The sequence below is a fragment of the Syngnathus typhle genome, linkage group LG17, assembly GCF_033458585.1.
Source record: "Syngnathus typhle isolate RoL2023-S1 ecotype Sweden linkage group LG17, RoL_Styp_1.0, whole genome shotgun sequence".
NCBI classification, from domain to species: Eukaryota; Metazoa; Chordata; class Actinopteri; order Syngnathiformes; family Syngnathidae; genus Syngnathus; species Syngnathus typhle.
Genome location: NC_083754.1, coordinates 11,563,167 through 11,587,414, shown reverse-complemented (window position 1 = coordinate 11,587,414; position 24,248 = coordinate 11,563,167). Strand labels below are relative to the sequence as shown.

At 42.8% G+C, this 24,248-nt stretch overlaps 1 protein-coding gene across 3 annotated transcripts; it reads left to right on the top strand.

Moving 5' to 3' along the window:
* Positions 1–334: 334 nt before the first annotated feature.
* On the top strand, positions 335–5,048 carry LOC133170378 (uncharacterized protein K02A2.6-like). Of its 3 annotated transcripts, none has more exons than XM_061303255.1 (2): positions 335–1,286; positions 2,304–5,048. In XM_061303255.1, the coding sequence occupies exons 1-2, from the start codon at positions 764–766 to the stop codon at positions 4,688–4,690; spliced, it is 2,910 nt and encodes a 969-aa protein (XP_061159239.1). In that variant the 5' UTR covers positions 335–763; the 3' UTR covers positions 4,691–5,048. The 3 variants fall into 3 exon arrangements, with proteins under 3 accessions (XP_061159239.1, XP_061159240.1, XP_061159238.1); XM_061303256.1 differs by having other exon boundaries at positions 3,187–3,325; XM_061303254.1 differs by having other exon boundaries at positions 491–718; positions 1,039–5,048.
* Positions 5,049–24,248: the final 19,200 nt, after the last annotated feature.

Here is a 24,248-nt window from a genome sequence, read left to right as displayed (position 1 = left end):
ATTAAAAATGCTTATAAAACATAAACCAAACGTTGGAGGTGGTCATTTCTTCATGCGCAGTGATAAACTCGGCACTCTAAAGCACCCGAGAGCGTTTTTTTCGATGCCAACCTAACCAGAGTGACGGGAGCGGCACAATTCAGAAAAAGTGCTCAGCTCGCCGAGAAAATGCGATTTAAGCAATAAAATTAAAAATGCTTATTAAACATAAACCAAACGTTGGAGGTGGTCATTTCTTCATGCGCAGTGATAAACTCGGCACTCTAAAGCACCCGAGAGCGTTTTTTTCGATGCCAACCTAACCAGAGTGACGGGAGCGGCACAATTCAGTGTTATGTATTGACTTGGAAGTGTTGTTTCTCGTTTGCATATTGCATTGTTTGGTATGCTCTACTTTTTGTTGCCCTTCTCCGTGCGGTGTGGAGGTGTGATTGGTCAGCGGATGAATATCATTGTGATGAGGCTTGTTCAGGAAATAAAAACACGCTAACAAAAGTAACGTGAATCTGTGCTCTTTACAAAGGTTATGTAAGAGAATAAACATAACAAAATTGGCGACGAGACTTAAAAAGGACCCTACAAATGCGGAGGTGGACCGGACACAAGTGAATAGTGCTTCATGGACTTGGTTGTGTGGACGTAAGTTTCGTCTGCTCGCCCCGGATTCTGCTCTGATCAAGCTAGCCGGAGGTGAGGACGGGTGTCGCTCAGGACCAAGGTAAAAGTGAACGGACGCCAAGAAAAGTGAAAAAAAAATAATAAAATGTCCGGAATCTTGGGAAATATGGACATATTTGACAGTTCGGTAGAAGACTGGACAACTTATGTGGAAAGAGTTGAGCAGTACTGCCTAGCTAATGAGATACAGGACGAAAGAAAAGTAGCTGTCCTACTCAGTGTCATGGGCGCCAAAATGTATAACTTACTCCGCAGCCTGGTCGCCCCAGCTAAACCGGCAGACAAAACATTTGATGAAATAATGCAGATAATGAAAAGTCATCTAAACCCAGCTCCATTGGTGATTGCTGAGCGCTTTAGATTTCACAAGAGAAACCAGTCAAGGACGGAGACGGTGTCAGAGTACATCGCAGAACTGAGGAAACTGGCCGAACACTGTCAGTTCAGAGACGGACTTTCAGATGCTCTGAGGGACAGGTTCGTGTGCGGGCTGCACAACGAGAGCATTCAGAAACGGCTTTTGACGGAGGACAAACTCACCTTGCAACGAGCAGTGGAAATAGCTGTTTCAGCGGAGACAGCAGCAAGGGATGCGACGGAGCTTCAAGGTAAAAACGCAGCCACAAGCTCTGTGTTTAAACTGCACACCAAACGGCATAATACCAAAGCAAAGCCCTGTTTCAGATGCGGTAAACAGTCACATGACCCCGCAGAGTGTTGGTTTAAGGATAAAGACTGCCGACAATGTGATAGAAGAGGGCACATACAGAAGATGTGTAAATTAAAGTACAGTAATGCAAAAGATAAACACAATATAAGAAAAGGACAAAAATTGCACAAAGTAGCACAGACAGATTCTGACAGTTCAAGTGAGGAAGAATTGGCTTGTTTAGGGCTGTGTGCTACAGAAGAGAATGACGGTGATGTGATTTGGCTGACACCAAAAATTAATGGAGTGCCATTAAAAATGGAACTGGACACAGGGTCAGCACTGTCGATCATATCATTCAACGACTACAAGAAAATGTTCCCAGACACTAAACTGTCACGCACCAGTGTAAAACTGAAGACATACACAGGAGAAAAGGTTGCACCACTGGGAAAACTCAAAGTGAAAGTGAAATACAGAAACCAAAAGTGCAATCTTGAGCTGTTCGTCCTTAAAGAGGGAGGTGTACCACTATTTGGTCGTAGATGGCTACGACAAATCAAGCTTAACTGGCATGAAATAAAGTCCATGCACATAGCCTCCAAACAGCTCACAGACATGAAGTTAACTGAGATACTGGATAAACATGCACATGTGTTCAGCGAAGGCATAGGAACAATGAAACACATCAAAGCACGTCTCGAGCTGGAAGAAGGTGCAAAAGCAAAGTTTCATAAAGCACGCCCTGTTCCATATGCGCTACGCCCAAAAGTTGAAGCTGAGCTGCAAAATCTCATGGATCAAGGAATAGTATCCAAAGTGGACTGGTCTGAGTGGGCTACACCAATCGTACCTGTTGCAAAGAAATCTTCAGACAAAGTGCGCATTTGTGGTGATTTCAAAGTAACTGTTAACCCTGTCATGCATGCGGACCAGTATCCACTCCCTCGCATCGATGACATTTTTGCATCTCTAGCAAATGGTGAGCACTTCACAAAGATTGACCTCGCACAAGCATATCTACAGATGGAAATGGATGAAAGTTCACGCAAGTACCTCACCATAAATACTCACAAAGGACTATACCAATACAACCGGCTTGTATTTGGTATTACAAGTGCCCCTGCGATATGGCAACGTGCAATGGACCAAGTGCTACAAGGAATCCCAGGTACTCAATGTTACTTGGATGATATTATTGTTACTGGTTGGGACAAAGATTCACACTTGCAAAACTTGAATGCAGTTCTAACAAAACTGGAAGAATATGGTCTAAAAGCAAACAAAAAGAAATGTGAGTTTTTCAAGGAGTCCATTGAGTATTGTGGACACAAAATAGACAAGCACGGACTTCACAAAACGCAAGACAAAATTGAAGCTGTAGTAAAATCTCCACAACCAGAAAATGTCACCCAGTTACGCTCATTTCTTGGCCTTGTTAACTATTATCACAAGTTTTTGCCAAACCTTTCCTCTGTGCTGCACCCACTGAATGCACTACTGCACCAAAAGGCAAAGTGGGACTGGACTAAAGACTGTGAACAGGCATTTACAAAGGCAAAGGAACTCATTATTTCAGACAAGGTGCTCACACACTTTGATCCAAAGCTTCCCCTATGTCTAGCCTGTGACGCTTCACCTTATGGCATTGGTGCAGTTCTATCTCACAAAATGACTGATGGCTCTGAACGCCCCATTGCCTTTGCATCACGCTCTTTATCACCAGCAGAGCGTAATTATGCACAGATTGACAGAGAAGCTTTAAGCTTAGTGTGGGGTGTTAAGAAGTTTAACCAATACCTGTATGGAAAACACTTCATGCTGATTACAGATCACCAGCCTCTTGTTTCCATTTTCAGTCCAAAGAAAGGTGTTCCTGCTATGGCTGCCGCTCGTTTACAACGTTGGGCTCTCTTTCTTGGAGCACACACCTATACCATAGACTATAAAGGGACGAAACTACACGGAAATGCAGATGGTCTCTCTCGCCTTCCTCAACCACTGACAGAGAAGGCTACTGATCCTGCTTTAAATCTTCACATGCTGCAAATGGAACCACTTCCGGTGACTTGCGCTCAAATAAGCAAAGAAACAAGAAACGACCCTCTGCTATCTCGAGTGTATGACTTAACTGTTAATGGCTGGCCAATGCATGCAGATACTGAACTTAAGGACTATTTCACCAGAAAAGACCAACTTACTGTGTCCCAAGGATGTGTCCTGTGGGGGTCACGCGTTGTTGTACCTCCCAAACTGCGATCCAAAGTTCTAAACTCGCTGCATGATGGGCACATGGGGGTAGTTAAGATGAAGAGTCTTGCTAGAAGTTATGTGTGGTGGCCTGGCCTTGACAACCAAATTGAAACTCTGGTCAAAACATGCAGAGGATGTCACCAGACTCAGCGCTCACCTCAGATTGCCCCTGTCCACACTTGGGAATGGCCTGTTGCCCCATGGCAACGCATTCACATTGACTATGCTGGACCTTTCATGGATCACATGTTCCTTATTGTGGTCGACGCTCATTCAAAATGGCCCGAGGTTTTCACTGTAAAGAAAGCAACTACAACTGTAACAGTGAACCAGTTACAGATGCTTTTTGCACGTACAGGATACCCTCTTCAGCTTGTAAGTGACAATGGTACCCAGTTTACTAGTGAGGAGTTTCAGATCTTCCTGAAAAGCAACGGAATAAAACACCTTACTTCTGCTCCTCACCACCCTGCAACGAATGGACTTGCTGAACGTTTTGTACAAACTTTCAAACAGTCGATGAAAGCCAGTAGGAGGGAGGAAGTTCCACTACAGCAGAAAATCGCCAACTTTCTGCTAGCCTACAGAAACACTCCACATACTACTACTGGACAGTCACCTGCAATGTTGTTCATGGGAAGAAACCTAAGATCTCGTTTAGATCTCCTGAAACCTGACATCCGAGAACATGTTTCAAACAGACAATGTTCACCAACTCAGTTACAAAGGAAACTAAGATCATTTGACATCGGACAAAAAGTATTGGCAAGAGACTATCGTAACCAAGGCGACAAGTGGCAACATGCGGAAATTTTGACACAAACTGGACCACTCTCATATACAGTGAGTGTTGAGCCTAATGTCGTCTGGCGCAGACATGTTGACCAGCTTTTGGACGCATCACCTGGAAATGCCGCTACTCAAACTACCACACCTACTGTCCCACAAAACCCTAAGGACAGTACTCCAGCCTCTGACATCACACCTGAGGAAAACATGTCCACACCGGAGCTAATGGACATACACAAACCAATGACAAACCTACCTGATCCTCCTGGACGCAGATATCCTGAGAGGGTTCGCAAACCACCAGACAGACTTGATTTATAAATGTTGAAAGGAAACAAATGTTCTTTAAAAGAAAAAAAAAAAAAAAAGTTGTTAATATTTGATGTTGAAAATTGTTGTGAATTTTGAAATGCCTCTAAAAAGAAAAGTATACACTTAATAGCACATAGAAACATAGTACTTATATTTTTTTTATTTGATGATTATTGGTGCATCAAAGCTGGAAGAGAGGAATTGTTATGTATTGACTTGGAAGTGTTGTTTCTCGTTTGCATATTGCATTGTTTGGTATGCTCTACTTTTTGTTGCCCTTCTCCGTGCGGTGTGGAGGTGTGATTGGTCAGCGGATGAATATCATTGTGATGAGGCTTGTTCAGGAAATAAAAACACGCTAACAAAAGTAACGTGAATCTGTGCTCTTTACAAAGGTTATGTAAGAGAATAAACATAACATTCAGAAAAAGTGCTCAGCTCGCCGAGAAAATGCGATTTAAGCAATAAAATTAAAAATGCTTATAAAACATAAACCAAACGTTGGAGGTGGTCATTTCTTCATGCGCAGTGAATAACTCGGCACTCTAAAGTACCCGAGAGCGTTTTTTTCGATGCCAACCTAACCAGAGTGACGGGAGCGGCACAATTCAGAAAAAGCGCTCAGCTCGCCGAGAAAATGCGATTTAAGCAATAAAATTAAAAATGCTTATAAAACATAAACCAAACGTTGGAGGTGGTCATTTCTTCATGCGCAGTGATAAACTCGGCACTCTAAAGCACCCGAGAGCGTTTTTTTCGATGCCAACCTAACCAGAGTGACGGGAGCGGCACAATTCAGAAAAAGTGCTCAGCTCGCCGAGAAAATGCGATTTAAGCAATAAAATTAAAAATGCTTATAAAACATAAACCAAACGTTGGAGGTGGTCATTTCTTCATGCGCAGTGAATAACTCGGCACTCTAAAGCACCCGAGAGCGTTTTTTTCGATGCCAACCTAACCAGAGTGACGGGAGCGGCACAATTCAGAAAAAGTGCTCAGCTCGCCGAGAAAATGCGATTTAAGCAATAAAATTAAAAATGCTTAAAAAACATAAACCAAACGTTGGAGGTGGTCATTTCTTCATGCGCAGTGATAAACTCGGCACTCTAAAGCACCCGAGAGCGTTTTTTTCGATGCCAACCTAACCAGAGTGACGGGAGCGGCACAATTCAGAAAAAGTGCTCAGCTCGCCGAGAAAATGCGATTTAAGCAATAAAATTAAAAATGCTTATAAAACATAAACCAAACGTTGGAGGTGGTCATTTCTTCATGCGCAGTGAATAACTCGGCGTTCTAAAGCACCCGAGAGCGTTTTTTTCGATGCCAACCTAACCAGAGTGACGGGAGCGGCACAATTCAGAAAAAGTGCTCAGCTCGCCGAGAAAATGCGATTTAAGCAATAAAATTAAAAATGCTTATAAAACATAAACCAAACGTTGGAGGTGGTCATTTCTTCATGCGCAGTGATAAACTCGGCACTCTAAAGCACCCGAGAGCGTTTTTTTCGATGCCAACCTAACCAGAGTGACGGGAGCGGCACAATTCAGAAAAAGTGCTCAGCTCGCCGAGGAAATGCGATTTAAGCAATAAAATTAAAAATGCTTATTAAACATAAACCAAACGTTGGAGGTGGTCATTTCTTCATGCGCAGTGAATAACTCGGCACTCTAAAGCACCCGAGAGCGTTTTTTTCGATGCCAACCTAACCAGAGTGACGGGAGCGGCACAATTCAGAAAAAGTGCTCAGCTCGCCGAGAAAATGCGATTTAAGCAATAAAATTAAAAATGCTTATAAAACATAAACCAAACGTTGGAGGTGGTCATTTCTTAATGCGCAGTAATAAACTCGGCACTCTAAAGCACCCGAGAGCGTTTTTCTCGATGCCAACCTAACCAGAGTGACGGGAGCGGCACAATTCAGAAAAAGTGCTCAGCTCGCCGAGAAAATGCGATTTAAGCAATAAAATTAAAAATGCTTATTAAACATAAACCAAACGTTGGAGGTGGTCATTTCTTCATGCGCAGTGAATAACTCGGCACTCTAAAGCACCCGAGAGCGTTTTTTTCGATGCCAACCTAACCAGAGTGACGGGAGCGGCACAATTCAGAAAAAGTGCTCAGCTCGCCGAGAAAATGCGATTTAAGCAATAAAATTAAAAATGCTTATAAAACATAAACCAAACGTTGGAGGTGGTCATTTCTTCATGCGCAGTGATAAACTCGGCACTCTAAAGCACCCGAGAGCGTTTTTTTCGATGCCAACCTAACCAGAGTGACGGGAGCGGCACAATTCAGAAAAAGCGCTCAGCTCGCCGAGAAAATGCGATTTAAGCAATAAAATTAAAAATGCTTATAAAACATAAACCAAACGTTGGAGGTGGTCATTTCTTCATGCGCAGTGATAAACTCGGCACTCTAAAGCACCCGAGAGCGTTTTTTTCGATGCCAACCTAACCAGAGTGACGGGAGCGGCACAATTCAGAAAAAGTGCTCAGCTCGCCGAGGAAATGCGATTTAAGCAATAAAATTAAAAATGCTTATAAAACATAAACCAAACGTTGGAGGTTTCTTCATGCGCAGTGATAAACTCGGCACTCTAAAGCACCCGAGAGCGTTTTTTTCGATGCCAACCTAACCAGAGTGACGGGAGCGGCACAATTCAGAAAAAGTGCTCAGCTCGCCGAGAAAATGCGATTTAAGCAATAAAATTAAAAATGCTTATAAAACATAAACCAAACGTTGGAGGTGGTCATTTCTTCATGCGCAGTGATAAACTCGGCACTCTAAAGCACCCGAGAGCGTTTTTTTCGATGCCAACCTAACCAGAGTGACGGGAGCGGCACAATTCAGAAAAAGTGCTCAGCTCGCCGAGGAAATGCGATTTAAGCAATAAAATTAAAAATGCTTATAAAACATAAACCAAACGTTGGAGGTTTCTTCATGCGCAGTGATAAACTCGGCACTCTAAAGCACCCGAGAGCGTTTTTTTCGATGCCAACCTAACCAGAGTGACGGGAGCGGCACAATTCAGAAAAAGTGCTCAGCTCGCCGGGAAAATGCGATTTAAGCAATAAAATTAAAAATGCTTATAAAACATAAACCAAACGTTGGAGGTGGTCATTTCTTCATGCGCAGTGAATAACTCGGCACTCTAAAGCACCCGAGAGCGTTTTTTTCGATGCCAACCTAACCAGAGTGACGGGAGCGGCACAATTCAGAAAAAGTGCTCAGCTCGCCGAGAAAATGCGATTTAAGCAATAAAATTAAAAATGCTTATTAAACATAAACCAAACGTTGGAGGTGGTCATTTCTTCATGCGCAGTGAATAACTCGGCACTCTAAAGCACCCGAGAGCGTTTTTTTCGATGCCAACCTAACCAGAGTGACGGGAGCGGCACAATTCAGAAAAAAGTGCTCAGCTCGCCGAGAAAATGCGATTTAAGCAATAAAATTAAAAATGCTTATAAAAAATAAACCAAACGTTGGAGGTGGTCATTTCTTCATGCGCAGTGATAAACTCGGCACTCTAAAGCACCCGAGAGCGTTTTTTTCGATGCCAACCTAACCAGAGTGACGGGAGCGGCACAATTCAGAAAAAGTGCTCAGCTCGCCGAGAAAATGCGATTTAAGCAATAAAATTAAAAATGCTTATAAAACATAAACCAAACGATGGAGGTGGTCATTTCTTCATGCGCAGTGAATAACTCGGCACTCTAAAGCACCCGAGAGCGTTTTTTTCGATGCCAACCTAACCAGAGTGACGGGAGCGGCACAATTCAGAAAAAGTGCTCAGCTCGCCGAGAAAATGCGATTTAAGCAATAAAATTAAAAATGCTTATAAAACATAAACCAAACGTTGGAGGTGGTCATTTCTTCATGCGCAGTGATAAACTCGGCACTCTAAAGCACCCGAGAGCGTTTTTTTCGATGCCAACCTAACCAGAGTGACGGGAGCGGCACAATTCAGAAAAACAATCAGCTCGCCGAGAAAATTCGATTTAAGCAATAAAATTAAAAATGCTTATAAAACATAAACCAAACGTTGGAGGTGGTCATTTCTTCATGCGCAGTAATAAACTCGGCACTCTAAAGCACCCGAGAGCGTTTTTTTCGATGCCAACCTAACCAGAGTGACGGGAGCGGCACAATTCAGAAAAAAGTGCTCAGCTCGCCGAGAAAATGCGATTTAAGCAATAAAATTAAAAATGCTTATTAAACATAAACCAAACGTTGGAGGTGGTCATTTCTTCATGCGCAGTGAATAACTCGGCACTCTAAAGCACCCGATAGCGTTTTTTTCGATGCCAACCTAACCAGAGTGACGGGAGCGGCACAATTCAGAAAAAGTGCTCAGCTCGCCGAGAAAATGCGATTTAAGCAATAAAATTAAAAATGCTTATAAAACATAAACCAAACGTTGGAGGTGGTCATTTCTTAATGCGCAGTAATAAACTCGGCACTCTAAAGCACCCGAGAGCGTTTTTTTCGATGCCAACCTAACCAGAGTGACGGGAGCGGCACAATTCAGAAAAAGTGCTCAGCTCGCCGAGAAAATGCGATTTAAGCAATAAAATTAAAAATGCTTATTAAACATAAACCAAACGTTGGAGGTGGTCATTTCTTCATGCGCAGTGAATAACTCGGCACTCTAAAGCACCCGAGAGCGTTTTTTTCGATGCCAACCTAACCAGAGTGACGGGAGCGGCACAATTCAGAAAAAGTGCTCAGCTCGCCGAGAAAATGCGATTTAAGCAATAAAATTAAAAATGCTTATAAAACATAAACCAAACGTTGGAGGTGGTCATTTCTTCATGCGCAGTGATAAACTCGGCACTCTAAAGCACCCGAGAGCGTTTTTTTCGATGCCAACCTAACCAGAGTGACGGGAGCGGCACAATTCAGAAAAAGTGCTCAGCTCGCCGAGAAAATGCGATTTAAGCAATAAAATTAAAAATGCTTATAAAACATAAGCCAAACGTTGGAGGTGGTCATTTCTTAATGCGCAGTAATAAACTCGGCACTCTAAAGCACCCGAGAGCGTTTTTTTCGATGCCAACCTAACCAGAGTGACGGGAGCGGCACAATTCAGAAAAAGTGCTCAGCTCGCCGAGAAAATGCGATTTAAGCAATAAAATTAAAAATGCTTATTAAACATAAACCAAACGTTGGAGGTGGTCATTTCTTCATGCGCAGTGAATAACTCGGCACTCTAAAGCACCCGAGAGCGTTTTTTTCGATGCCAACCTAACCAGAGTGACGGGAGCGGCACAATTCAGAAAAAGCGCTCAGCTCGCCGAGAAAATGCGATTTAAGCAATAAAATTAAAAATGCTTATAAAACATAAACCAAACGTTGGAGGTGGTCATTTCTTCATGCGCAGTGATAAACTCGGCACTCTAAAGCACCCGAGAGCGTTTTTTTCGATGCCAACCTAACCAGAGTGACGGGAGCGGCACAATTCCGAAAAAGTGCTCAGCTCGCCGAGAAAATGCGATTTAAGCAAAAAAATTAAAAATGCTTATTAAACATAAACCAAACGTTGAAGGTGGTCATTTCTTCATGCGCAGTGAATAACTCGGCACTCTAAAGCACCCGAGAGCGTTTTTTTCGATGCCAACCTAACCAGAGTGACGGGAGCGGCACAATTCAGAAAAAGTGCTCAGCTCGCCGAGAAAATGCGATTTAAGCAATAAAATTAAAAATGCTTATAAAACATAAACCAAACGTTGGAGGTGGTCATTTCTTCATGCGCAGTGAATAACTCGGCACTCTAAAGCACCCGAGAGCGTTTTTTTCGATGCCAACCTAACCAGAGTGACGGGAGCGGCACAATTCAGAAAAAGTGCTCAGCTCGCCGAGAAAATGCGATTTAAGCAATAAAATTAAAAATGCTTATAAAACATAAACCAAACGTTGGAGGTGGTCATTTCTTCATGCGCAGTGATAAACTCGGCACTCTAAAGCACCCGAGAGCGTTTTTTTCGATGCCAACCTAACCAGAGTGACGGGAGCGGCACAATTCAGAAAAAGTGCTCAGCTCGCCGAGAAAATGCGATTTAAGCAATAAAATTAAAAATGCTTATAAAACATAAACCAAACGTTGGAGGTGGTCATTTCTTCATGCGCAGTGAATAACTCGGCACTCTAAAGCACCCGAGAGCGTTTTTTTCGATGCCAACCTAACCAGAGTGACGGGAGCGGCACAATTCAGAAAAAGTGCTCAGCTCGCCGAGAAAATGCGATTTAAGCAATTAAATTAAAAATGCTTAAAAAACATAAACCAAACGTTGGAGGTGGTCATTTCTTCATGCGCAGTGATAAACTCGGCACTCTAAAGCACCCGAGAGCGTTTTTTTCGATGCCAACCTAACCAGAGTGACGGGAGCGGCACAATTCAGAAAAAGTGCTCAGCTCGCCGAGAAAATGCGATTTAAGCAATAAAATTAAAAATGCTTATAAAACATAAACCAAACGTTGGAGGTGGTCATTTCTTCATGCGCAGTGATAAACTCGGCACTCTAAAGCACCCGAGAGCGTTTTTTTCGATGCCAACCTAACCAGAGTGACGGGAGCGGCACAATTCAGAAAAAGCGCTCAGCTCGCCGAGAAAATGCGATTTAAGCAATAAAATTAAAAATGCTTATAAAACATAAACCAAACGTTGGAGGTGGTCATTTCTTCATGCGCAGTGATAAACTCGGCACTCTAAAGCACCCGAGAGCGTTTTTTTCGATGCCAACCTAACCAGAGTGACGGGAGCGGCACAATTCCGAAAAAGTGCTCAGCTCGCCGAGAAAATGCGATTTAAGCAAAAAAATTAAAAATGCTTATTAAACATAAACCAAACGTTGAAGGTGGTCATTTCTTCATGCGCAGTGAATAACTCGGCACTCTAAAGCACCCGAGAGCGTTTTTTTCGATGCCAACCTAACCAGAGTGACGGGAGCGGCACAATTCAGAAAAAGTGCTCAGCTCGCCGAGAAAATGCGATTTAAGCAATAAAATTAAAAATGCTTATAAAACATAAACCAAACGTTGGAGGTGGTCATTTCTTCATGCGCAGTGAATAACTCGGCACTCTAAAGCACCCGAGAGCGTTTTTTTCGATGCCAACCTAACCAGAGTGACGGGAGCGGCACAATTCAGAAAAAGTGCTCAGCTCGCCGAGAAAATGCGATTTAAGCAATAAAATTAAAAATGCTTATAAAACATAAACCAAACGTTGGAGGTGGTCATTTCTTAATGCGCAGTAATAAACTCGGCACTCTAAAGCACCCGTGAGCGTTTTTTTCGATGCCAACCTAACCAGAGTGACGGGAGCGGCACAATTCAGAAAAAGTGCTCAGCTCGCCGAGAAAATGCGATTTAAGCAATAACATTAAAAATGCTTATAAAACATAAACCAAACGTTGGAGGTGGTCATTTCTTCATGCGCAGTGATAAAGTCGGCACTCTAAAGCACCCGAGAGCGTTTTTTTCGATGCCAACCTAACCAGAGTGACGGGAGCGGCACAATTCAGAAAAAGTGCTCAGCTCGCCGAGAAAATGCGATTTAAGCAATAAAATTGAAAATGCTTATTAAACATAAACCAAACGTTGGAGGTGGTCATTTCTTCATGCGCAGTGATAAACTCGGCACTCTAAAGCACCCGAGAGCGTTTTTTTCGATTCCAACCTAACCAGAGTGACGGGAGCGGCACAATTCAGAAAAAGTGCTCAGCTCGCCGAGAAAATGCGATTTAAGCAATAAAATTAAAAATGCTTATAAAACATAAACCAAACGTTGGAGGTGGTCATTTCTTCATGCGCAGTGATAAACTCGGCACTCTAAAGCACCCGAGAGCGTTTTTTTCGATGCCAACCTAACCAGAGTGACGGGAGCGGCACAATTCAGAAAAAGCGCTCAGCTCGCCGAGAAAATGCGATTTAAGCAATAAAATTAAAAATGCTTATAAAACATAAACCAAACGTTGGAGGTGGTCATTTCTTCATGCGCAGTGATAAACTCGGCACTCTAAAGCACCCGAGAGCGTTTTTTTCGATGCCAACCTAACCAGAGTGACGGGAGCGGCACAATTCAGAAAAAGTGCTCAGCTCGCCGAGAAAATGCGATTTAAGCAATAAAATTAAAAATGCTTATAAAACATAAACCAAACGTTGGAGGTGGTCATTTCTTCATGCGCAGTGAATAACTCGGCACTCTAAAGCACCCGAGAGCGTTTTTTTCGATGCCAACCTAACCAGAGTGACAGGAGCGGCACAATTCAGAAAAAGTGCTCAGCTCGCCGAGAAAATGCGATTTAAGCAATAAAATTAAAAATGCTTATTAAACATAAACCAAACGTTGGAGGTGGTCATTTCTTCATGCGCAGTGATAAACTCGGCACTCTAAAGCACCCGAGAGCGTTTTTTTCGATGCCAACCTAACCAGAGTGACGGGAGCGGCACAATTCAGAAAAAGTGCTCAGCTCGCCGAGAAAATGCGATTTAAGCAATAAAACTAAAAATGCTTATAAAACATAAACCAAACGTTGGAGGTGGTCATTTCTTCATGCGCAGTGAATAACTCGGCACTCTAAAGCACCCGAGAGCGTTTTTTTCGATGCCAACCTAACCAGAGTGACGGGAGCGGCACAATTCAGAAAAAGTGCTCAGCTCGCCGAGAAAATGCGATTTAAGCAATAAAATTAAAAATGCTTATAAAACATAAACCAAACGTTGGAGGTGGTCATTTCTTCATGCGCAGTGAATAACTCGGCACTCTAAAGCACCCGAGAGCGTTTTTTTCGATGCCAACCTAACCAGAGTGACGGGAGCGGCACAATTCAGAAAAAGTGCTCAGCTCGCCGAGAAAATGCGATTTAAGCAATAAAATTAAAAATGCTTATAAAACATAAACCAAACGTTGGAGGTGGTCATTTCTTAATGCGCAGTAATAAACTCGGCACTCTAAAGCACCCGAGAGCGTTTTTTTCGATGCCAACCTAACCAGAGTGACGGGAGCGGCACAATTCAGAAAAAGTGCTCAGCTCGCCGAGAAAATGCGATTTAAGCAATAAAATTAAAAATGCTTATTAAACATAAACCAAACGTTGGAGGTGGTCATTTCTTAATGCGCAGTGATAAACTCGGCACTCTAAAGCACCCGAGAGCGTTTTTTTCGATGCCAACCTAACCAGAGTGACGGGAGCGGCACAATTCAGAAAAAGTGCTCAGCTCGCCGAGAAAATGCGATTTAAGCAATAAAACTAAAAATGCTGATAAAACATAAACCAAACGTTGGAGGTGGTCATTTCTTAATGCGCAGTAATAAACTCGGCACTCTAAAGCACCCGAGAGCGTTTTTTTCGATGCCAACCTAACCAGAGTGACGGGAGCGGCACAATTCAGAAAAAGTGCTCAGCTCGCCGAGAAAATGCGATTTAAGCAATAAAATTAAAAATGCTTATGAAACATAAACCAAACGTTTGAGGTGGTCATTTCTTCATGCGCAGTGAATAACTCGGCACTCTAAAGCACCCGAGAGCGTTTTTTTCGATGCCAACCTAACCAGAGTGACGGGAGCGGCACAATTCAGAAAAAGTGCTCAGCTCGCCGAGAAAATGCGATTTAAGCAATAAAATTAAAAATGCTTATAAAACATAAGCCAAACGTTGGAGGTGGTCATTTCTTAATGCGCAGTAATAAACTCGGCACTCTAAAGCACCCGAGAGCGTTTTTTTCGATGCCAACCTAACCAGAGTGACGGGAGCGGCACAATTCAGAAAAAGTGCTCAGCTCGCCGAGAAAATGCGATTTAAGCAATAAAATTAAAAATGCTTATAAAACATAAACCAAACGTTGGAGGTGGTCATTTCTTCATGCGCAGTGATAAACTCGGCACTCTAAAGCACCCGAGAGCGTTTTTTTCGATGCCAACCTAACCAGAGTGACGGGAGCGGCACAATTCAGAAAAAGCGCTCAGCTCGCCAAGAAAATGCGATTTAAGCAATAAAATTAAAAATGCTTATAAAACATAAACCAAACGTTGGAGGTGGTCATTTCTTCATGCGCAGTGATAAACTCGGCACTCTAAAGCACCCGAGAGCGTTTTTTTCGATGCCAACCTAACCAGAGTGACGGGAGCGGCACAATTCAGAAAAAGCGCTCAGCTCGCCGAGAAAATGCGATTTAAGCAATACAATTAAAAATGCGTATAAAACATAAACCAAACGTTGGAGGTGGTCATTTCTTCATGCGCAGTGATAAACTCGGCACTCTAAAGCACCCGAGAGCGTTTTTTTCGATGCCAACCTAACCAGAGTGACGGGAGCGGCACAATTCAGAAAAAGCGCTCAGCTCGCCGAGAAAATGCGATTTAAGCAATAAAATTAAAAATGCTTATAAAACATAAACCAAACGTTGGAGGTGGTCATTTCTTCATGCGCAGTGATAAACTCGGCACTCTAAAGCACCCGAGAGCGTTTTTTTCGATGCCAACCTAACCAGAGTGACGGGAGCGGCACAATTCAGAAAAAGTGCTCAGCTCGCCGAGAAAATGCGATTTAAGCAATAAAATTAAAAATGCTTATTAAACATAAACCAAACGTTGGAGGTGGTCATTTCTTCATGCGCAGTGAATAACTCGGCACTCTAAAGCACCCGAGAGCGTTTTTTTCGATGCCAACCTAACCAGAGTGACGGGAGCGGCACAATTCAGAAAAAGCGCTCAGCTCGCCGAGAAAATGCGATTTAAGCAATAAAATTAAAAATGCTTATAAAACATAAACCAAACGTTGGAGGTGGTCATTTCTTCATGCGCAGTGATAAACTCGGCACTCTAAAGCACCCGAGAGCGTTTTTTTCGATGCCAACCTAACCAGAGTGACGGGAGCGGCACAATTCAGAAAAAGCGCTCAGCTCGCCGAGAAAATGCGATTTAAGCAATAAAATTAAAAATGCTTATAAAACATAAACCAAACGTTGGAGGTGGTCATTTCTTCATGCGCAGTGATAAACTCGGCACTCTAAACCACCCAAGAGCGTTTTTTTCGATGCCAACCTAACCAGAGTGACGGGAGCGGCACAATTCAGAAAAAGTGCTCAGCTCGCCGAGAAAATGCGATTTAAGCAATAAAATTAAAAATGCTTATAAAACATAAACCAAACGTTGGAGGTGGTCATTTCTTCATGCGCAGTGAATAACTCGGCACTCTAAAGCACCCGAGAGCGTTTTTTTCGATGCCAACCTAACCAGAGTGACGGGAGCGGCACAATTCAGAAAAAGTGCTCAGCTCGCCGAGAAAATGCGATTTAAGCAATAAAATTAAAAATGCTTTTAAAACATAAACCAAACGTTGGAGGTGGTCATTTCTTAATGCGCAGTAATAAACTCGGCACTCTAAAGCACCCGAGAGCGTTTTTTTCGATGCCAACCTAACCAGAGTGACGGGAGCGGCACAATTCAGAAAAAGTGCTCAGCTCGCCGAGAAAATGCGATTTAAGCAATAAAATTAAAAATGCTTATAAAACATAAACCAAACGTTGGAGGTGGTCATTTCTTCATGCGCAGTGATAAACTCGGCACTCTAAAGCACCCGAGAGCGTTTTTTTCGATGCCAACCTAACCAGAGTGACGGGAGCGGCACAATTCAGAAAAAGCGCTCAGCTCGCCGAGAAAATGCGATTTAAGCAATAAAATTAAAAATGCTTATAAAACATAAACCAAACGTTGGAGGTGGTCATTTCTTCATGCGCAGTGATAAACTCGGCACTCTAAAGCACCCGAGAGCGTTTTTTTCAATGCCAACCTAACCAGAGTGACGGGAGCGGCACAATTCAGAAAAAGCGCTCAGCTCGCCGAGAAAATGCGATTTAAGCAATAAAATTAAAAATGCTTATAAAACATAAACCAAACGTTGGAGGTGGTCATTTCTTCATGCGCAGTGATAAACTCGGCACTCTAAAGCACCCGAGAGCGTTTTTTTCGATGCCAACCTAACCAGAGTGACGGGAGCGGCACAATTAAAAAAAGGTGCTCAGCTCGCCGAGAAAATGCGATTTAAGCAATAAAATTAAAAATGCTTATAAAACATAAACCAAACGTTGGAGGTGGTCATTTCTTAATGCGCAGTAATAAACTCGGCACTCTAAAGCACCCGAGAGCGTTTTTTTCGATGCCAACCTAACCAGAGTGACGGGAGCGGCACAATTCAGAAAAAGTGCTCAGCTCGCCGAGAAAATGCGATTTAAGCAATAAAATTAAAAATGCTTATAAAACATAAACCAAACGTTGGAGGTGGTCATTTCTTCATGCGCAGTGATAAACTCGGCACTCTAAAGCACCCGAGAGCGTTTTTTTTTATGCCAACCTAACCAGAGTGACGGGAGCGGCACAATTCAGAAAAAGTGCTCAGCTCGCCGAGAAAATGCGATTTAAGCAATAAAATTAAAAATGCTTATTAAACATAAACCAAACGTTGGAGGTGGTCATTTCTTCATGCGCAGTGAAAAACTCGGCACTCTAAAGCACCCGAGAGCGTTTTTTTTCGATGCCAACCTAACCAGAGTGACGGGAGCGGCACAATTCAGAAAAAGCGCTCAGCTCGCCGAGAAAATGCGATTTAAGCAATAAAATTAAAAATGCTTATAAAACATAAACCAAACGTTGGAGGTGGTCATTTCTTCATGCGCAGTGATAAACTCGGCACTCTAAAGCACCCGAGAGCGTTTTTTTCGATGCCAACCTAACCAGAGTGACGGGAGCGGCACAATTCAGAAAAAGTGCTCAGCTCGACGAGAAAATGCGATTTAAGCAATAAAATTAAAAATGCTTATAAAACATAAACCAAACGTTGGAGGTGGTCATTTCTTCATGCGCAGTGAATAACTCGGCACTCTAAAGCACCCGAGAGCGTTTTTTTCGATGCCAACCTAACCAGAGTGACGGGAGCGGCACAATTCAGAAAAAGTGCTCAGCTCGCCGAGAAAATGCGATTTAAGCAATAAAATTAAAAATGCTTATAAAACATAAACCAAACGTTGGAGGTGGTCATTTCTTCATGCGCAGTGATAAACTCGGCACTCTAAAGCACCCGAGAGCGTTTTTTTCGATGCCAACCTAACCAGAGTGACGGGAGCGGCACAATTCAGAAAAAGCGCTCAGCTCGCCGAGAAAATGCGATTTAAGCAATAAAATTAAAAATGCTTATAAAACATAAACCAAACGTTGGAGGTGGTCATTTCTTCATGCGCAGTGATAAACTCGGCACTCTAAAGCACCCGAGAGCGTTTTTTTCGATGCCAACCTAACCAGAGTGACGGGAGCGGCACAATTCAGAAAAAGTGCTCAGCTCGCCGAGAAAATGAGATTTAAGCAATAAAATTAAAAATGCTTATAAAACATAAACCAAACGTTGGAGGTGGTCATTTCTTCATGCGCAGTGAATAACTCGGCACTCTAAAGCACCCAAGAGCGTTTTTTTCGATGCCAACCTAACCAGAGTGACGGGAGCGGCACAATTCAGAAAAAGTGCTCAGCTCGCCGAGAAAATGCGATTTAAGCAATAAAATTAAAAATGCTTATAAAACATAAACCAAACGTTGGAGGTGGTCATTTCTTAATGCGCAGTAATAAACTCGGCACTCTAAAGCACCCGAGAGCGTTTTTTTCGATGCCAACCTAACCAGAGTGACGGGAGCGGCACAATTCAGAAAAAGTGCTCAGCTCGCCGAGAAAATGCGATTTAAGCAATAAAATTAAAAATGCTTATTAAACATAAACCAAACGTTGGAGGTGGTCATTTCTTCATGCGCAGTGAATAACTCGGCACTCTAAAGCACCCGAGAGCGTTTTTTTCGATGCCAACCTAACCAGAGTGAAGGGAGCAGCACAATTCAGAAAAAGCGCTCAGCTCGCCGAGAAAATGCGATTTAAGCAATAAAATTAAAAATGCTTATAAAACATAAACCAAACGTTGGAGGTGGTCATTTCTTAATGCGCAGTAATAAACTCGGCACTCTAAAGCACCCGAGAGCGTTTTTTTCGATGCCAACCTAACCAGAGTGACGGGAGCGGCACAATTCAGAAAAAGTGCTCAGCTCAACGAGAAAATGCGATTTAAGCAATAAAATTAAAAGTGCTTATTAAACATAAACCAAACGTTGGAGGTGGTCATTTCTTCATGCGCAGTGAATAACTCGGCACTCTAAAGCACCCGAGAGCGTTTTTTTCGATGCCAACCTAACCAGAGTGACGGGAGCGGCACAATTCAGAAAAAGCGCTCAGCTCGCCGAGAAAATGCGATTTAAGCAATAAAATTAAAAATGCTTATAAAACATAAACCAAACGTTGGAGGTGGTCATTTCTTCATGCGCAGTGAATAACTCGGCACTCTAAAGCACCCGAGAGCGTTTTTTTTCGATGCCAACCTAACCAGAGTGACGGGAGCGGCACAATTCAGAAAAAGTGCTCAGCTCGCCGAGAAAATGAGATTTAAGCAATAAAATTAAAAATGCTTATAAAACATAAACCAAACGTTGGAGGTGGTCATTTCTTCATGCGCAGTGAATAACTCGGCACTCTAAAGCACCCGAGAGCGTTTTTTTTCGATGCCAACCTAACCAGAGTGACGGGAGCGGCACAATTCAGAAAAAGCGCTCAGCTCGCCGAGAAAATGCGATTTAAGCAATAAAATTAAAAATGCTTATAAAACATAAACCAAACGTTGGAGGTGGTCATTTATTCATGCGCAGTGATAAACTCGGCACTCTAAAGCACCCGAGAGCGTTTTTTTCGATGCCAACCTAACCAGAGTGACGGGAGCGGCACAATTCAGAAAAAGCGCTCAGCTCGCCTAAAAAATGCGATTTAAGCAATAAAATAAAAATGCTTATAAAACATAAACCAAACGTTGGAGGTGGTCATTTCTTCGTGCGCAGTGAATAACTCGGCACTCTAAAGCACCCGAGAGCGTTTTTTTCGATGCCAACCTAACCAGAGTGACGGGAGCGGCACAATTCAGAAAAAGTGCTCAGCTCGCCGAGAAAATGCGATTTAAGCAATAAAATTAAAAATGCTTATAAAACATAAACCAAACGTTGGAGGGGGTCATTTCTTCATGCGCAGTGAATAACTCGGCACTCAAAAGCACCCGAGAGCGTTTTTTTCGATGCCAACCTAACCAGAGTGACGGGAGCGGCACAATTCAGAAAAAGTGCTCAGCTCGCCGAGAAAATGCGATTTAAGCAATAAAATTAAAAATGCTTATAAAACATAAACCAAACGTTGGAGGTGGTCTTTTCTTAATGCGCAGTAATAAACTCGGCACTCTAAAGCACCCGAGAGCGTTTTTTTCGATGCCAACCTAACCAGTGTGACGGGAGCGGCACAATTCAGAAAAAGTGCTCAGCTCGCCGAGAAAATGCGATTTAAGCAATAAAATTAAAAATGCTTATAAAACATAAACCAAACGTTGGAGGTGGTCATTTCTTCATGCGCAGTGATAAACTCGGCAGTCTAAAGCACCCGAGAGCGTTTTTTTCGATGCCAACCTAACCAGAGTGACGGGAGCGGCACAATTCAGAAAAAGCGCTCAGCTCGCCGAGAAAATGCGATTTAAGCAATAAAATTAAAAATGCTTATAAAACATAAACCAAACGTTGGAGGTGGTCATTTCTTCATGCGCAGTGATAAACTCGGCACTCTAAAGCACCCAAGAGCGTTTTTTTCGATGCCAACCTAACCAGAGTGACGGGAGCGGCACAATTCAGAAAAAGTGCTCAGCTCGCCGAGAAAATGCGATTTAAGCAAACAAATTAAAAATGCTTATAAAACATAAACCAAACGTTGGAGGTGGTCATTTCTTCATGCGCAGTGAATAACTCGGCACTCTAAAGCACCCGAGAGCGTTTTTTTCGATGCCAACCTAACCAGAGTGACGGGAGCGGCACAATTCAGAAAAAGTGCTCAGCTCGCCGAGAAAATGCGATTTAAGCAATAAAATTAAAAATGCTTATAAAACATAAACCAAACGTTGGAGGTGGTCATTTCTTCATGCGCAGTGAATAACTCGGCACTCTAAAGCACCCGAGAGCGTTTTTTTCGATGCCAACCTAACCAGAGTGACGGGAGCGGCACAATTCAGAAAAAGTGCTCAGCTCGCCGAGAAAATGCGATTTAAGCAATAAAATTAAAAATGCTTATAAAACATAAACCAAACGTTGGAGGTGGTCATTTCTTAATGCGCAGTAATAAACTCGGCACTCTAAAGCACCCGAGAGCGTTTTTTTCGATGCCAACCTAACCAGAGTGACGGGAGCGGCACAATTCAGAAAAAGCGCTCAGCTCGCCGAGAAAATGCGATTTAAGCAATAAAATTAAAAATGCTTATAAAACATAAACCAAACGTTGGAGGTGGTCATTTCTTCATGCGCAGTGATAAACTCGGCACTCTAAAGCACCCGAGAGCGTTTTTTTCGATGCCAACCTAACCAGAGTGACGGGAGCGGCACAATTCAGAAAAAGCGCTCAGCTCGCCGAGAAAATGCGATTTAAGCAATAAAATTAAAAATGCTTACAAAACATAAACCAAACGTTGGAGGTGGTCATTTCTTCATGCGCAGTGATAAACTCGGCACTCTAAAGCACCCGAGAGCGTTTTTTTCGATGCCAACCTAACCAGAGTGACGGGAGCGGCACAATTCAGAAAAAGCGCTCAGCTCGCCGAGAAAATGCGATTTAAGCAATAAAACTAAAAGTGCTTATAAAACATAAACCAAACGTTGGAGGTGGTCATTTCTTCATGCGCAGTGATAAACTCGGCACTCTAACGCACCCAAGAGCGTTTTTTTCGATGCCAACCTAACCAGAGTGACGGGAGCGGCACAATTCAGAAAAAGTGCTCAGCTCGCCGAGAAAATGCGATTTAAGCAATAAAATTAAAAATGCTTATTAAACATAAACCAAACGTTGGAGGTGGTCATTTCTTCATGCGCAGTGAATAACTCGGCACTCTAAAGCACCCGAGAACGTTTTTTTCGATGCCAACCTAACCAGAGTGACGGGAGCGGCACAATTCAGAAAAAGCGCTCAGCTCGCCGAGAAAATGCGATTTAAGCAATAAAATTAAAAATGCTTACAAAACATAAACCAAACGTTGGAGGTGGTCATTTCTTCATGCGCAGTGATAAACTCGGCACTCTAAAGCACCCGAGAGCGTTTTTTTCGATGCCAACCTAACCAGAGTGACGGGAGCGGCACAATTCAGAAAAAGCGCTCAGCTCGCCGAGAAAATGCGATTTAAGCAATAAAATTAAAAATGCTTATAAAACATAAACCAAACGTTGGAGGTGGTCATTTCTTCATGCGCAGTGATAAACTCGGCACTCTAAAGCACCCAAGAGCGTTTTTTTCGATGCCAACCTAACCAGAGTGACGGGAGCGGCACAATTCAGAAAAAGTGCTCAGCTCGCCGAGAAAATGCGATTTAAGCAATAAAATTAAAAATGCTTATAAAACATAAACCAAACGTTGGAGGTGGTCATTTCTTCATGCGCAGTGAATAACTCGGCACTCTAAAGCACCCGAAAGCGTTTTTTTCGATGCCAACCTAACCAGAGTGACGGGAGCGGCACAATTCAGAAAAAGTGTTCAGCTCGCCGAGAAAATGCGATTTAAGCAATAAAATTAAAAATGCTTATAAAACATAAACCAAACGTTGGAGGTGGTCATTTCTTAATGCGCAGTAATAACCTCGGCACTCTAAAGCACCCGAGAGCGTTTTTTTCGATCCCAACCTAACCAGAGTGACGGGAGCGGCACAATTCAGAAAAAGTGCTCAGCTCGCCGAGAAAATGCGATTTAAGCAATAAAATTAAAAATGCTTATAAAACATAAACCAAACGTTGGAGGTGGTCATTTCTTCATGCGCAGTGATAAACTCGGCACTCTAAAGCACCCGAGAGCGTTTTTTTCGATGCCAACCTAACCAGAGTGACGGGAGCGGCACAATTCAGAAAAAACGCTCAGCTCGCCGAGAAAATGCGATTTAAGCAATAAAATTAAAAATGTTTATAAAACATAAACCAAACGTTGGAGGTGGTCATTTCTTCGTGCGCAGTGAATAACTCGGCACTCTAAAGCACCCGAGAGCGTTTTTTTCGATGCCAACCTAACCAGAGTGACGGGAGCGGCACAATTCAGAAAAAGTGCTCAGCTCGCCGAGAAAATGCGATTTAAGCAATAAAATTAAAAATGCTTATAAAACATAAACCAAACGTTGGAGGTGGTCATTTCTTCATGCGCAGTGAATAACTCGGCACTCTAAAGCACCCGAGAGCGTTTTTTTCGATGCCAACCTAACCAGAGTGACGGGAGCGGCACAATTCAGAAAAAGTGCTCAGCTCGCCGAGAAAATGCGATTTAAGCAATAAAATTAAAAATGCTTATAAAACATAAACCAAACGTTGGAGGTGGTCATTTCTTAATGCGCAGTAATAAACTCGGCACTCTAAAGCACCCGAGAGCGTTTTTTTCGATGCCAACCTAACCAGAGTGACGGGAGCGGCACAATTCAGAAAAAGTGCTCAGCTCGCCGAGAAAATGCGATTTAAGCAATAAAATTAAAAATGCTTATAAAACATAAACCAAACGTTGGAGGTGGTCATTTCTTCATGCGCAGTGATAAACTCGGCACTCTAAAGCACCCGAGAGCGTTTTTTTCGATGCCAACCTAACCAGAGTGACGGGAGCGGCACAATTCAGAAAAAGCGCTCAGCTCGCCGAGAAAATGCGATTTAAGCAATACAATTAAAAATGCTTATAAAACATAAACCAAACGTTGGAGGTGGTCATTTCTTCATGCGCAGTGATAAACTCGGCACTCTAAAGCACCCGAGAGCGTTTTTTTCGATGCCAACCTAACCAGAGTGACGGGAGCGGCACAATTCAGAAAAAGTGCTCAGCTCGCCGAGAAAATGCGATTTAAGCAATAAAATTAAAAATGCTTATAAAACATAAACCAAACGTTGGAGGTGGTAATTTCTTCATGCGCAGTGAATAACTCGGCACTCTAAAGCACCCGAGAGCGTTGTTTTCGATGCCAACCTAACCAGAGTGACGGGAGCGGCACAATTCAGAAAAAGTGCTCAGCTCGCCGAGAAAATGCGATTTAAGCAATAAAATTAAAAATGCTTATAAAACATAAACCAAACGTTGGAGGTGGTCATTTCTTCATGCGCAGTGATAAACTCGGCACTCTAAAGCACCCGAGAGCGTTTTTTTCGATGCCAACCTAACCAGAGTGACGGGAGCGGGACAATTCAGAAAAAGTGCTCAGCTCGCCGAGAAAATTCGATTTAAGCAATAAAATTAAAAATGCTTATAAAACATAAACCAAACGTTGGAAGTGGTCATTTCTTCATGCGCAGTGATAAACTCGGCACTCTAAAGCACCCGAGAGCGTTTTTTTCGATGCCAACCTAACCAGAGTGACGGGAGCGGCACAATTCAGAAAAAGCGCTCAGCTCGCCGAGAAAATGCGATTTAAGCAATAAAATTAAAAATGCTTATAAAACATAAACCAAACGT

Excerpts from the sequence above, each read along its gene's own strand:
- LOC133170378 (XM_061303254.1), top strand. The coding sequence starts at position 1,451 with ATGTGTAAATTAAAGTACAGTAATGCAAAAGATAAACACAATATAAGA.